Source organism: Carcharodon carcharias, chromosome 26, assembly GCF_017639515.1.
Source record: "Carcharodon carcharias isolate sCarCar2 chromosome 26, sCarCar2.pri, whole genome shotgun sequence".
Classification (NCBI taxonomy): domain Eukaryota; kingdom Metazoa; phylum Chordata; class Chondrichthyes; order Lamniformes; family Lamnidae; genus Carcharodon; species Carcharodon carcharias.
In genome coordinates this window covers 25395674-25411759 of record NC_054492.1, presented here as the reverse complement: position 1 = coordinate 25411759, position 16086 = coordinate 25395674, and the positions used below count along the sequence as shown (strand labels likewise).

General features: G+C 41.5%; 1 protein-coding gene across 5 annotated transcripts in view; it reads right to left on the bottom strand.

Annotated features, from left to right (window-relative positions):
• uacaa (uveal autoantigen with coiled-coil domains and ankyrin repeats a) overlaps nt 1-16086 on the bottom strand; it is a 189780-nt gene that overhangs the window by 47737 nt on the left and 125957 nt on the right. For all 5 annotated transcript variants that reach the window (XM_041175068.1, XM_041175072.1, XM_041175069.1 and 2 more), the window contains exons 7-8: nt 14728-14834; nt 13293-13474 (exon numbers count right to left, since the gene is read on the bottom strand). In XM_041175068.1, coding sequence (XP_041031002.1) covers nt 13293-13474; nt 14728-14834 — 289 coding nt within the window. The remainder of the gene's footprint in view (nt 1-13292; nt 13475-14727; nt 14835-16086) is intronic.

Genomic DNA, 16086 nt, shown 5'->3' with positions numbered 1-16086 from the left:
TCCAAAAGACAGCACTTCCTACAGTGCAGCACTCCCTCAGCACTGCACTGGAGTGTCAGCCTTGATTTTTACATTCATGTCCTGGAGTGGGACTTGAACTTAGAACCTTGTGATTCAGAAGCGAGTGTGCCATCAACTGAGCAATGGGTGACGCAATGTAAGGGCATTGGGAGGATATTGGGAGCAACGATATCGGGAGCAAGTCCACACAGAGGAAAGGTTATACATTATACATCAAGTCCTGCAAGCAATTTGGCCCAATCTTAATTCGCGGCCTCCCTGTCAAAATGCACATTGGATTTTATTCAATACTACAATGGGCGCTTACAATGAAATTATTGGAGAGAGATATCATGCAATCTGAAGTGTTGTTTTAAAATTCACTATAATGCAGGGCATACAGGTTTAAGAACAACTCATGAAATTTCCAAACACTGAGGCGAGTGCAGTTCTTCTATCCACTTTCTGTTTGCTTTGTCCCCCTGAGGCTCCTAGCTCCTTGGTGTTCCTTTTTCCATCACCATCACACCACCTTTAATTTCTTTTCTATTGGGTATTTTGCCATCATTACTCCTCTGCCTTCCTACTCTCCTGTTGAGGGATTGAAGCCGATTTGGATCATACTGCAGCTACCCTTTGTTTATTGCTCAGCATAACCCAAAGGATCACTGAGGCACCTGCTCCTGCCCCAGTCCAAACTGGGTGATCCTCCTCTGTCACCAACATTCCCAGCATGCCTATTCAAGGACAAATCTTACCAACCTCCTCCTGTTCCCGTTCATCCAGGACGAAGCAGCCTACTTGACTGGCACCCCTACCACCACATTAAACCTTCACTGCCTCGATCACAAGTGCACCATGGCCGCAGTGTGCACCATCCACAAGCTGAACTGCAGTAATCTGCTTCGGCACATTCAACAGCACCTCACAAACCCGCAACCTCTAACACCTAGAAGGATAAGTGCAGCAGGCACATTGGAACACCATCACCTGCAAGTTCCCCTCCAAGTTGTACATCACATTAACTTGGAATTAGTTTGCTGTTCCTTCACTGTCAACGGGCCAAACTCCTGGAATTCTCTCCCTAACACCACTCTGGTGTACCAAACCACACAGATCAGTTGCATCAGTTCAAGGCAGCAGCTCACCACCACTTTCTCAAGGGCAATTAGGATTGGGTAATAAATGCTGGCCTTGCCAGTGAAGTACACATCCCATGAATGAATAAAATAAAATTCACTAATGCCCTGTCCAGCTCTGCCAGAGGACCACTCACCATCCCGCCCTGTATTTTCCACCAGAATCTTTGGCCACTCGTCAACAACGTCCTTATTGTGGATCAAGGCGATTATCATGGATTTGATAGGAACTTGGCTCAAGAGTGGCAACCTCTTGTTCATGAAGCCTCTCAAACCTGAGCTATGCTTTCCACCAGCTGGCCCCCCCAAACTGTTAACTCCAATAATTGTACGTAAGGGAAGGAGTCTGAAGCTAGTCTTTTACCTCAAGCAGGTTTATTCTTTAGACAGCTCAACAAGAGTTACAGTCTCCCAGTACCTTTCTGGGAGTGTTACAGCTGTACCCATTTATGGGTTTTCACGGGGATCGATGATAGTTTCATGGTCACCGTTACAGAGACTAGCTTTCAATTCCTGTTACCCATTTATGGATGAGCCAACGCTCATCATCTGTTTAACAATGCAATTGTCAATCAACAAGATGACTGCTATTGGACCTTCACAATGCAATTGCTGAGACAGTGACACAAACCACCAAGGTCGGTAGTTATATAGTGTTCATCACTAAACCATAGTTGTGGTTTTTAAGAATTTAACGTCGCCTTTACTTGAATTAATGATGGAGGCCTCCAGCATCAAACAATACAGATTGTAACTTTTTAAGACTTATAATCACTGTCCTCAAGAATTTGAAAGTAGTTGTAGTATAGGAAATACAAAGTTGCATGTTGATTGTCGTACAAATCAAATGGTTCAAATGACTTATCATTCCATATTTTCTTGTATCAGACAAACTAAATAACCATTTCAAAATTTTATACATTAGAATGAAAATGACACAAGAATCCACTTAAGTTTCAAATTTGAAACAACCAAACTGCACAACAAATTCAAAAAAGATTTCATAAGTATGTAGATATTTGTAAAGGTAGCATTATACCAACTGCCATGTCCTTAACATTGCTTTTAGACCCTGAAGTAGTGTGAAAATAAATAGAAAACTCCAGTCAAATTAATCCCGACCCAAATTAAAATCCAATACTGGGACGGCAAGATTAAATCTTGGTTATAGGCAAAAGTAACAAGATTAAGAACTAAAATCAAAGCACGCACAAGGGAAAAAGCAGTAAGTGCCTCAATTTGTCTCGAGTGAAATTATTTCTAATTATGGAAGGAAAAAGTTCTTGTGGCAACAAGAAGGAAATAAAACAGGTTCATTCAACCAGCACAGAGCACATTAATAGAATATTTTTCTTTAATTAAAATGATACTGAGTGGTTTGAGTAGAAGTTCAAAAATATTCCCCATTTAACATTCATTCAGAAGTTACTTAGAAGTAGCACAGGCTTGCTTAAGAGACAGAGCATGTTAATGATAGCCTTCAGTATTGCAGCTATCCTCAGGCATTTGTATATAATAGGAGGACAAGGAGTAATTTCATTTTTAAGTAGATTCACTCCACCCTTTATTACATAGAATTACACAACATTTTACAGCACAAAAACAGGCCATTCAGCCCAACTGGTCAGTGCTGGTGCTTCTACTCCACAGCTAACTCTGTCAACATATCCTTCTATTCCTTTCTCTCTCACATGTTAATTGAATTTTCCCTCAGATGTATCTATACTATTTCCCTCACCTACTTCATGTGGTAGTGAGTTCCACATTCTCACCACTCTCTCGGTAAAGAAGTTTCTAAATTCATTTTTGGATTTATAGTCTCAAATTTATGATTCTTAGTTCTGGACTCCCTCTCTACTGGAAATATCTTCTCTACGCCTCCTATTTCAAATGCATTCATTATTTTAAAGGCTCTATCAGGTCACCACTCAGCCTTCTCTTTTCTGCAGAAAAGAACCCCAGCATGTTCAGTCCTTCATTATATATGCAACTACTGTGGGACATACATGTATTTTATGTAGTGTGCAGTGTTTGTGTTACTCTACTGGTCCAATAACCCAGAGGCTTGGACTAGTAACCGAGAGAATGAGAGTTCAAATCTCAGTGTGGCAGCATGGGAATTTGAATTTGGTTCTTAAAAAAATAAAATCCTCAAAACTAAAAGCTGGTATCAGCAAAGCGATCATGGAGCTGTGATATTGTTGTAAAAATCCAACCAGTTCACTATCATTTGGGGAGGGAAAGCTGCCATCCTTACCAGGTCTGGGCCTATAACATAGCTTCAGTTCCACACCCAATCTGGTTGACTCTTAGCTGTCATCAAAAGTCATCTAGTCAACACCTCAGGGTAACTGGACAATAAAGGCCAGCAACATCCACATCTCAGGAATTAAATTTATTTTTAAATGTGTGGTTCCTTGATGCAGCAGCTATCCTTATGCACAGTGTAAAATATTTCTATTAACCAATGGTATAAAGAGATATGGGACAAAGGTGGGTATATGGAATTAGGAGACAGGCCAGCCATGATCTCACTAATAGCAGAATAGATCGAAGGATTTTTTCCCCCTTCATTCATCGGATGGGGGCATCATTGGCTAGGCCAGCACTTATTGCCCAACCCAAGTCTGGATGGCATGTGGCTTGGAGGGGAACTTACAGGTGATGGTGTTCTCATGCACCTGCTGCCTTTGTCCTTCAAGATGAAAGTGATTGTGGGTTTGAAGGTGCTTTCTAAGGAGCCTTGGTGAATTCCTATATAACCTCCTCCTGTTCCTATGGTCCTCTGCAATGTGCAGGAATTTGGACTCAAGTTCCAGCTGGCCTAAGGAGCTAGAATTTTAATATGAAACCTTCCCCAATTTAGAATAGGGAAGAGTAATAGCAATAGTCTGAATAACTAACTGTTTTGAAGAGCTTTTCGGTAAAACCATTAAACAGATCATTGACCATCTTGCTATTAGATAGGGAATCATGTCACAGTTTTTAACCATCTATCTAGATATTAAAACTGCATCTGCACACATTTATTGGCAATTTTTTACAGCATCAATTCCTAAGTATACATTTATAATAGGAACATTTATGTAAACGTCTTGCTCTAATTACATCAGCCCCAGAAGAGAAACCGTGCAGCATGAACACTGGCATACGAACATACAAAATAGGAGTAGTAGGCCATTCGCCCCCTCAAGCTTGTTCTGCCATTCAATATGATCATGGCTGATCTGTTTGTGTTTTGAGTTCCATATTCCCATCTACCACTAATACGCTTTGATTCCCTTACCTAACAAGAATCTATCTACCTCTGCCTTAATGTTCCAGGCAGGAATGTGCAATTATAGTTTGACAAGTTTACATTGTTAATTTCCATGATAACTCGATTGTATGAATTTATAACAGTATTACAAAATTAAGGGCAGAATATATTGCTTTAATTTAGGGATGGAATAGCATCTGCATCCCTTGGTCCAGTTACCCACACCCAACAGTCAATCCATCACCATCCAAAGAGGGATGGAGACAGTTTAATGTTTCTGGTATTGGAAGATATTCCATGATCCTCACTCCCCAAAAGGGACCAAACTGCAGGAAGCAAGTTTAGAGATCAGGACCACAATATAATCCTTTACCACCTCATACTTCCTTTGCATTTACATAACACTGTTCATGACTATAGGAAGTCCCAATGCCCTTTACAGTCAATGAAGCGCTTTTGAAGTGTAGCCACTGTTTTAATATAGGATACTTGGCCGGCGGGTTGCACATGGCAAGCTCCAGCAAGGTGATAACGACCAGGTAATGGGTTTTTTTTTTAAGTATCATCGGTTGAAGGGTAAATATCGGCCAGGACATGGAGGAGAACTCCTGTTCAAAGTAGTGTTGGGGGTATTTTACACCAACTTGAGAGGGCAGATAGTTTAACATGTCACACAAAAGAATAGCACCTCCGACAGTGCAGCACTCCCGTAATACCAGGGTTACATGCTCAAGCCTCTGGAGTAGGAGTCGAACCCATAACCTTTTGACTCAGAGTGCTACCCACTGAGCAATGGCTGACAGTTCAGTGTGGATTCCTGCAGGATTGCAGAGTGCCCTGTGAAGAATATTTGGCAATGTAAGGGTCTGGAGCCAAAAAAAGTTAATCCATCATCTTCTCTCTTCCAATGCAGAGGGAGCCCACTACACATTTCTAGTATGTTTCTGTTTTTATTTCAGACTTCTTCACCTGCAGTTTTATTTGATGGTTTTCTACATTAGGTAGGGCACATACCAATCGTATTCCAGGACATTGAGCTGATACATTCTACTGTCCCGAGACATTAGGGTATCTCATGAATCATAAACAACGGCTTTTTCTCAGGCAATTATGATCCAATTCACTAAATGAAATACAATATGAATTACACATTGGAGAATACTCTTGCTTTTACTGTCACTTCTTATTACAAATGGATAAACCAGAAAACTTATCAGACTCATCTCCCTATTGGCCCCTTTTAACTGGGCTGCATTTCAGCCAAGTGTCAATGCACGCATTTCTTTCTTGTTCATCTCTATGGAAAACAAATGAATGATCGACAAAGCATGGAATCATATAGCGGAGGAGCCCATTGTGCCTCTGCCTGTGCCAGCTCTGTAAAGGAGCTGTCCACTTACCCTTCTCTTTCCCTGGAGCCCTGAAAATTTCTTCAAGTATATTTTCAATATTCTTCTGTAAATTATTGAATCTGTCTCCACTGCCCTTTCAGGCACCATGTTCCAAATCAGAACAACTCACTGCAAAAAATAAATTCTAATTTCCTGCACTGGAGTCTCTGCCAATTATTATAAATCTATGACTTCTGATTACTGATCCTCCTGATAGTGAAGGACATTGTTTCTCCCATCCACTCCATCAAAAACCCAACCTTTCCAGCCACCTGTGCACAATTACCAACATCACTTACAATGAAGTTGATCTTAGTCCAAATTATAAATTGTTACTTACACAACATGGAGAAGGAAATACAGATACCTGCCTCGTGCCAATAAACTGCCAGCCCACAACTACACTACCAACAGTGCAACATAATCTGGCCAATAACAACAGTGACAACTTGCACTTACATCATGTCCTGAATGTTCCAAAGGTGCTTCACAGAAGTGTTACCAAACGAAATTTGACACCGAAGAATGTAAGCAGATATTAGCACAGATGGCCAAAACATTGGTCAAAAGGGTTGGTTTTAAGGAGCGCCTTAAAGGCTGGAGAACTAGGTGCAGGTGTGCTTTGATGTTTATACTGGGCTCTCTATGCACCAAATCAAATTGTCATACACAGAGCGTAAAGTCACTCCTGACATCAAAAATAAAAAAAAGTTTTAAAAATTTCACAAGTTTCACTGGCACTCCCAAGCAAATTTACTACAGGACTTCAAACTTATCCGCGGTTAACTTTGCAAAGTCACCAAGAGGTGAGAGACTCACTCACGTAATGGGCCCAGCTTACTCCATCGCCAACCATATGTAGAAATTTCAAAATAAAGTTGAGAAATATCTCTTTGCTCCCTGAAAAGACTTGAGCATTGACTCCAGCAAATCACACTATTCAAATGCAATAGGCTGTGTTCCACAGGTGACGCATTTCTGCATTCTCAGAACACAGAAAATGCCATGCCTGTTATCCTTCAGAATGTGCTCCATTATTCACTCAAATACACTAGGACGATTGCCTGAACACCCCATGTGGCATCTTATTTTTCATCTGACCCGCTGTGCAAATGAAAAAAACTGAGAAATACAGCATGTCCTAATCATGTACAGTCATAGAAATAACCTCTGCAAAGCAGACAATACAAACACTATTTTTCTGAATGCCGATTGATCACTTTACAACAGATAATGAGATTTTCTGCTGTGAGTTTTAATGAGCAATGTCTGAGGAAACAGAGAAGTGTTGGAAATATAAATGTTGGAAATCAGGAACAGAAACTTGGAAATATAACCATGGGTCAAGTCAACATCATAAACAAAAAAAGACATTTTCATGTATGTAGTACTTAGGGTTTTATTTAGTATGCAATGTGGCTTTAGGAATAATACTTGTTAAGGAAGATCACACGATCTGTAGTAACCAATAGGAGAGTAGTGCAGGCTACCTCAGCTATCAGAGTAGAGGTAGAGTTGGAGTTGAAAGTACACATGTAGTTGCTGCTGAGTATATTGTAAATAAACTTAATGTTTCCACACAAAAAGGTGTCTGCAAATGAACTCTACCACTAATAGCACAACTTGGCCACCTTACAACAAACTGGCGATGAGGATAAAATGGGACTGAATAGAAGAAATCAAGTTAAAAAGAAATCAGCACTGTGCCTAGCCTAATGATTGTAGTAGCAAACTCCATTAGAACTGAAGTTATTCTCTCTTAAAATTCTACAAGTTAGGAGAATTGATCCTTTTGAACCAGTCACAGATAGTTGGTCTCAGTACATAGAACACCTCACGTGCCTTTTTCAAGCGAACGAGACTACGGAGGAAGAGAAGAGGCAAGCGATCCTCTTGGGTACTTGTGGGAGCAAATCCTACAATCTGATTTGAAGTTTGACAGCACCCAGTGCCCCAGATTCAAAGAATTTCAGTGAGTTGGTGGACCTCATGAATCAAATGATCTCAGTGATGATGCAGAGGGTTCAGGTTTAATTCTCAAAATAGAGCCCCAAGTGAGACAATCGCATGCTACGCAGCAAATTTGAAGCAGCTAACGGAACATTTCGAGTTTGTTACAACTCTATACGACATGCTCAGAGATCTTTTAGGGTGCGGTGTGAAAGGGGACACTATTCAGAAAAGATTATTGTCCAAGGTGAATCTGGATTTCAAGAAGGCGCTAGAGATAGCGCTGGCCATGGAAAGCGCAAAAGAGATTCAAAAGCAATACAGTGTACGCAAAATGGAGCCGTCCCCCACATCGGGTGGGAAACCTCAGCCGAAAGGTGTGTGAAAAAGCGAGACTCTGCCAAGAAGTAGGAAACAGCCCCCGCTAGCCGAAGTATAAAGAAAAATAACTTAGCAGCAAAATCGAAGAGTAATTTTAATTGAGGTGGACGCAGTCTTTTAGCGATTGGCAGTTTAAAAAATTAAATGCTACTATTATCATAGAAATGGACATATAATGAGGCAATGCAAGGAAAGATTCAAGTAGGCTTGTAAACAAAAGAAGAAGCCCAATGAAATCTACAATGTAGTAGAGCCTGAAACAACATATTCAGACATTTACTCATTGTTTAATCTGAAGGTTGGAAAGACAGAACCAATATTTGTCACAGTGAAAGTAAATTGTGGAACACACCTTCAGATATTTGAATGATGGTGAACATCAATTAAGTTTAGAAGAAACAGCTGCCAAATTAAAAACATTTAGGGGTGAAGACATTCAAGTAAAAGGCATAAGCAGAGTAACTGTCCATTTGGCAAAGCTACCCTTGATGGCGGTAGCAGGTGAGGGGCCAAGCCTCCTGGGGGGTGAAATTGGAGATTAAGTTAGAACGGGCTGAAATTTTCCAGTTGAGAGCAAGTGGGCTACCAAAGCTACTTGGAAAGTACACCACCGTCTTTAAGGGCAAACTGGGGAAAATCCAGGGACTGAGAGCCAAGATTCATGTGGGTCCGGAAGCAACACCTGGCTTCATGAAGGCAAGACCGGTGCCATATGCTCTGCGAGAAAAAGTCGACATTGAACTGAACAGACTAGATAAACTAAGTGTTATACAATCTGTTCAGTTCTCAGAATCGGCAGCACCCATAGTCCCATCCTTAAACCCAACCAAAGCGTCCAAATTTGTGGAGACTACAAACTGATGGCTAATAAAGTAGCTAAGCTAGACAGGCACCCCATACCAAAAATCGGAGACCTGTATGCCAAGCTGGCAGGATGGATAACGTACACAAACCTTGACATGAGTCATGCTTACTAACAACTAGAGTTGGATAATGCCTCCCAGGAATTTATCACAATTAATACCCACAAAGTGCTGTACCAATATATGATTGTCTTTCGGTGTCTCCTCAGCTTGTGCCATTTTTCAGAGAACAATGGAAAGCTTACTGCAGGGACTTCCCGAGGTTGTAATATACTTAGACGATGTATTAGTGACAGGTTTCACTGAAAAAGCGCATTTGGCAAACTCAGAAGTCTTAAAATGTTTCTCGCAAGCTGGAGTGCGTTTAAAAAAAGAAAAGTGCATGTTCCAAGAGGGAATCTATTTGGGTGACTGGGTAGATTCACAGGGCCTGCACCTGGCTGAGCAGAAAGTGAGAGCCATAAGAGAAGCACCTGCGCCAAAGAACGCCTCAGAGCTCAAATCATTCCTAGGAATGATCAACTATTAGGGGCAGTTCGTACTCAATTTGTCTACAGTGCTGGCCCCCCCTACATTCTCTACTCAAAAAGAATCAACGTTGGTCTTGGGAGGTGCCCCAGAAAAAAATCTTTCATAAAGGTGAAACAATTGTTGCACTCATCCAATCTATTAGTGCATTACAAAGCCTTCACTATTTAAGAATTATGCGGAAAACAAGTTTAGAAAAGAGGACTTTTATTTCAGGATTCAATAAAATCTTTGACTTCAAAAAAAGAAAGACTAGACAAAAGAACTGGTGCTGACATGTGATGCATCTCCCTACAGAGTGGGAGCAGTGCTCTCTTATTGGATGGGTGACGGCACAGAGCAACCAATAGGTTATCTATCAAGAACGCTCACCACAGCGGAAAAGGGAGATTCGCAGATAGAAAAAGGCCTGTCCAACATCTTTGGTGTCAAGAAATTTCACCAGTACGCACACGGCTGCCATTTTACAATCGTTTCAGACCACAAACCATTGCCCGGATTGTTTAGTGAGGACAAGGCTATACCACCCATAGCCTCAGCAAGAATACAACTTTAATTCTGGCTTTAATTCTGGCAGCGTATGAATATACTTTCGTACATAGGCCTGGCAATCAAATTGCAAACGCCAATGCCCTTAGTCGTTTGCCTTTACAAGAAAATGATGAGCATGTCCCAGTTCCACAAGAACTTGTTTCATTGTTAAATTTCTTAGATTCCTCGCTGGTATGTGCTCGACAGATCAGACACTGAGCAATTCAGGACACAGTCCTGTCTCGGGTACGAGAACAAGTGCAACGTGGTTGGTCACAAGAACCCATATCTGATTAAATGAAACCGTACTTCAACAGAAAACTTGAAATAACCAGCCAGGATGGCATTTTATTGTGGGACGCACAAGTGATAGTTCCTCCAAAGGGAAGGGAGCCACTTTCAATTGAATTACACAGTGCACCATCCAGGAATTTCCCAAATGAAGACCATAGCACGCAGCTATCTATGGTGGCCCGGGATGGATGGTGAAATAGAGTTTAGTAAAGCACTGTGTGCAATGTCAGCAACTGCAAAAGTTGCCAGTGATAGCTCCATTGCACTCATGGGAGTAGCCAGGTAGACCCTGAGTGCGGTTACACATTGACTATGCTGGACTTTTCCCGGAATAATGTTTTTGCTCATTGTCAATGCCCATTCAAAATGGTTGGACATATATGAGGTGAAGTCACCAATGTCAGGCACTACAATTGAGAAACTATGTCAGAATTTTGCCATTTACGGACTACCAGAAGTAGTCATTTCAGCTAACGGCATGGCATTTACGAGTGCTGAGTTTCAATGGTTTATCAGCCTCAATGGTATTACTCAAGCGAAAACTGCACCGTACCATCCTTCCTCAAATGGACTGGCCCTTTCATGGCCGAAAGAGCGGTTCAAACATTCAAGGCAGGCATGAAAAAACTAACTGGTGATTCATTGGCAACCAAGCTGGTACATTTTCTTTTTCATTACAGGACTATGCCTCACAACCACAGGAGTCACACCTGCAAAGTTATTGTTGAAATGCCGTCTCAGGACGAGATTGGGCTGAATTTAGAGGGAAAGATGGAAAGGAGTCAGGGAAGCCAGAAAACCAGACATGACCGGCATAGCTGCGAGAGGAAATTTACCATGGGAGAGTTGGTATACGTGAAAAACTTCGGGATAGGACCAAAGTGGTTACCGGGGGACGTAAGTGCAGTGACTGGACCTCTATCTTACCACATGGAGGTGAAAGGCTAGATCATCCATAAACATGTGGACCACTTAAGGAAGAGAAAAATCATCAAGACATGGTTACACCAGTGATCATGACCGGGTCTGCGTTTCCTGTTGAGGATACTTAACCCAGGACGGACATGTCTGATGTTCCTGTAAGAGTTGAGGATACAGAACTGCAAGTGCCCACTGAAGCACCTGATGTTTAGGCAACTCCGGAAAAGGAGGTTCCTGATAAAGAATCTGAAGTTGCGGAGCTTCATATGTTCCACACGTACCAGGGAACCACCTAAAGACTGAACTTGTAAATTCCTAACCCAGTGTAAATATTATGTTGTCTTGAAAAATATGTACTTGCAAATATAATATATATAGCTGAGTTAAAGGGAGAGGAATGTAGTAATTATGGTTTTATTTGGTGCGTAATGTATCTTTAAGAATAATGCTTGTTAAGGAAGATCACGATCTATAGTAACCAATAGGAGAGTAGCAAGGGCTGCCTCAGAGCCAGTGTAGAGGTAGAGTTGGAGTTGAAAGCACACGTGTAGTTGCTGTTGAGTATATTGTAAATAAACTTAATGTTTCCACCCAAGAAGTGTCTGCAGTTCAACTCTATTACTAATAGTACAACCCCAGCCACCCTATCACAATGTGTCCAAACCACAACCAGGTTTCTGAAAAGGACATAGAATAACAGAAAAGAACAGAATAACATGCCCTCTCTCTTCAGAATCTGAGTGACCTGCACTATACCTTCAGCAATTTCTGCTCTATGTGAAACCTATTGCTATGCAGCCACCAATGAAATACCAATAACTGCTGCTTCAATAAAATGCATTCCTTTAACTTCTTCAGTGTACAGAAGGACAATGGGATACTCACACCCAAATATAGAATGCGATCTGAAGTTACCCTTTCTATTACGAAGCCCTTCCTTATCGGTGCAATTAGCTCAGCCAGACACCTCCTGGATTTATCTAGTTTACAGAATTTAACTAAACAACCAACTGCTTTGAATCACTCACATGTACAGAAGTCTGCACGTTGATGAGTAGCAATGTCACATGCCTGTCCAAGCCTAGATCTGGAGCGTATACACATCGGATATTCAGGCCAATCAATATAACCTCTTCATTTTTTTTTGGCGTGTTTAGTTGATTTGTTGAAGTGCACAGCCCCTTTAAATTATGTTGCCCTGCCCCACACAGGCGGTAACTTACAGGGCCATCGTGTACACAGCCATGCAGCTAAGAGCAAACATTGCTCCATATACAATGGTGCGACATTCTACACTCTGCCCTACGTGCTACTGGAGCTTTTATATTAGAATTAGACTGAGGGCACAGCAGAGAAACAGGCCATTCAACCCATCTGATCTGTGCTGGTGTTTATGCTCCATGAGCCTTCCTCATGCTACTTTGTTTCATTCTAACTGCATATCTTTCTATTCCTTTCTCCCTCATTTATTCCTAATTTCCCTTAATTGTATCTATGCTATTCGCCTCAAATATTCTCTGCAGCTGTTACGCAGTAGTCAAAACCAGAATATACACACAATACCTGAACATCCATCTCAGTCAATATTCGCAAAAAAAACTCAGGGACAAAGCCACTTCCAAATTCTAACATTTGTTGTAATTAAACAAATCTCTTTATACCTTCATACAAGTGAAAAGGCATTGGCGTTGTGTGAAAACTAAAAGTTAGCTCAGTTTCCAGCTCTTGAGTTACAAGAACAAATTTTTGAAATTGCTTTACTACATATTACAAAAATCTGTTTCCACTGGTTTTCAGTTCCATCATGCATTCATACTTCAAAAGGTTTGGGGGAGGAGGAAGAGAAACAAAATTTAAAAAAAAAGACAAGCAGTCTGCCAGTTCACCATCACAGCTGTTATTCCTGGAACACAAACTGAATCAAGTCCTAAAATAAATGCCACCTGCACTTAATATGCAATGTGTGTGTGTGTGTGTGTGTGTGTGTGTGTGTGTGTGTGTGTGTGTGTGTGTGTGTGTGAATCCATGATCTCACCTTTCGCTTTCTTCTCCATTGCAGCTCTTGCCAAAGCCAACAGCTCTGGGTCTTTGGACATTTGAGCGTAGTGCAAACTCTTGTGACCATAGTCATCCATCAATGTAACATCAGCACCACGATTCAAGAGGACTTCCACTGCATCCTTACAACCGTTCTCACACCCCACCATCAAGGCAGTCCTGAAAAGGGAGTTGACAGGTTAATACAGGGCCCATGAGAGAAGTTACAACCTGGGTACAACTTCCCAGTTCCAACAAGCTTTGAACTAGTGCTATGTGAAAAGGTCATGGCATGCGCAACATTTTTTCCATCATAATATTCTCCTGTCTCTACAGTTACTGACTTATCTAAGTGCTGAAGATAATACATGTCTTGTGCACCCACTATCCAGCTCTATTTGTTTTAGTTTCTCTTGCAGAGAGAAAGAAAAAAAGACAGCCACTATTATCACAGTCAAACATGCCATCATCAGCAAAGGTCAAATGAGATAATGAAGAGCAATGGGACCATGCAGATTCTCTTAGGGCTGCTTACATAGGCACTGCAATGAATGAAGAAATAAAACACCCATTTATCTTGGCACAATGCTTGCATCCTCTGAGGAAGTTTGTCAGTCTGGTTCAGTGGCCTCTGAGTCATGGCTGTGGGTTCAAGACCCATACCAGGGAGTAAAAATTCCAGTCAGCAAACTTTGCATAAAAATGCTTGGAGTGTTCACAGAGACTGTACGTCTATGTCTGCTCTTTCTACATAAACACTAACCAGTTTAAAATACATCTCTGGCACTCCATCTATATGTATAATTCAAGATAAATTTCTGAACACCAGTGCAGGGGAAATCTCAATGTTTGGTCAACTCAAACTTCTAAACTTGAAGCTGCAAAGGAAGCACTCAAACATCATGCACCCTCAGCAGTACAAAAAAGTTTAACAATGTTAGGGCATTGACTAGACTGTGGCTGTTTAGTGTGAAGGCATACTAACTTTAATGTTTCTCTCACTCCTTAATTTGCCCACCTGAAAAGGCATTAATTTCCGACTGGGATATAACTTAACTGGCACTGATCATTCTCAGTCACTTCCCTGAATACTTGCAATCTAGATTCATAGACAATTCATCTGGTGACTGGCAGGGGGCAAGGGGTGTTGGGGAGAAGAGGTGGTTAATTGCATCTGACCAGAATGGGGTCCTCACTTGGAAAATGTGCACGGCCGCGCACCACCTGAGTTCGCCCATGGTCAATAGCCCAGGAAACGCAACTGAGAATCGTTAACTCAGCAGAAACTAGGGTCCGTCTGGTCTGAAAGACTCAGCCATCCAGCATTTTCACCAGCCTAGCATTGGCTGCAGCAGTAAAACTTCCTTCTAACTAAATTGTGAGTTGAACTTCAGCATAATGGACTTGTGTTTAAAATCTACATTTTAATTTACTTGTTTTGCTTATCTCTCGAGTTGATATCTGCTCCACGCTCTAGTAAAAGCCGACAGACTTCTGGATGGCACATGTGTGTGGCCAGCACAAGAGGAGTCCGCCCATCCTGCAATGGAGAAGATGAAGCACACAGTGATTAATGAAATACAGCCTTTCTAAAGCAGCAGCAATACACCATGCAACACAGGTTAACAAGACCAAAAAAAAAGTGCAGAGCAGAGGTTAATTTCTAAACAAACAGAATTGAAAGGCAGGGATGTTAAACTTACTTAGAACCTTGGTTATACCACATTTGTAACAGTTCTGGTCTCCATATTACAAAAAAAAGCTATAGAGGCACTGAAGAAAGTGCAAAGTCTTAGAAAGATGAAACCAGAACTGAGAAATTATAACTGTCTGGAAAGACCAAACAGGGCAGGGCTCTATTCCCTAGAGGAGACACAATCGGGGGTGGGGGGGGTGGTGGTGTGGAGGGGAAGAGGGCTGGTGATCTAGTAGAAGTCTTTAAAATTATGAAGGGGTTTGATTGAGTAGACATAGAGAAGGTGTTTCCACTTGCAAGGGAGACCAGAACTGGGAGCCATAAATATAAGATAGTTACTAATAAATCCAATAAGGAACTCAGGAGGAACTTCTTTATCCAGAGAATGGTTAGAGTGTGGAAAATTGGAGTAGTTGAGGCATATATCATAAGATGCACTTAAGCGGAAAATAGATAAACACACAAGGGGGGAAGGACATGCTGATAGGACTAGATGAGGCAGGGTGAGAGGAGGCGCATGTGGAGTATAAGCTCGAGGATGGGTCAGGTGGGCTGAATGCCCTTTCAGTTTGTAAAAATTATGTACATCTCATCCTGGGCATTCAGCTGGCCAGAGCTACCCAAAGCAAACGAGTTTTACAAAGTTCATCCAATATTGCTGAAAAAGAGACATGCTGTTAAAGCTTTCATCTTGTACTCAACAGGGCAGACACAAGAATACCAAATTTCAAAAGGGAGCAACAATTTATGCTGATTGGGAAAAGGGTGCTGATTGGTTGGCAAGTGGCTCTGATTGGTCAGGGTGTTGTCATGGAGAAAGCACCAGGAACATTTTTCCTCCAAGATTTTGTTTAATTGAAAAAGGCTCAATGCATGGACATGTTCCTACTGTTTGCAGAGGCCAGGGACCTGCAGATAAATATATGTAGTTTCTAGCAAGCTTAAATGAGTCACATTGTGGGCCCAACTGAACCTTAAATTGGTTGTTGGTGCAATTCTCAGCAAACTTGGGAATTTTCAGTAAGTGCTGTCCAATAATGGTATCACATTTCATTTTGGACACTACACTCTGAGTTTTGCAAGCATGGGCTCATTT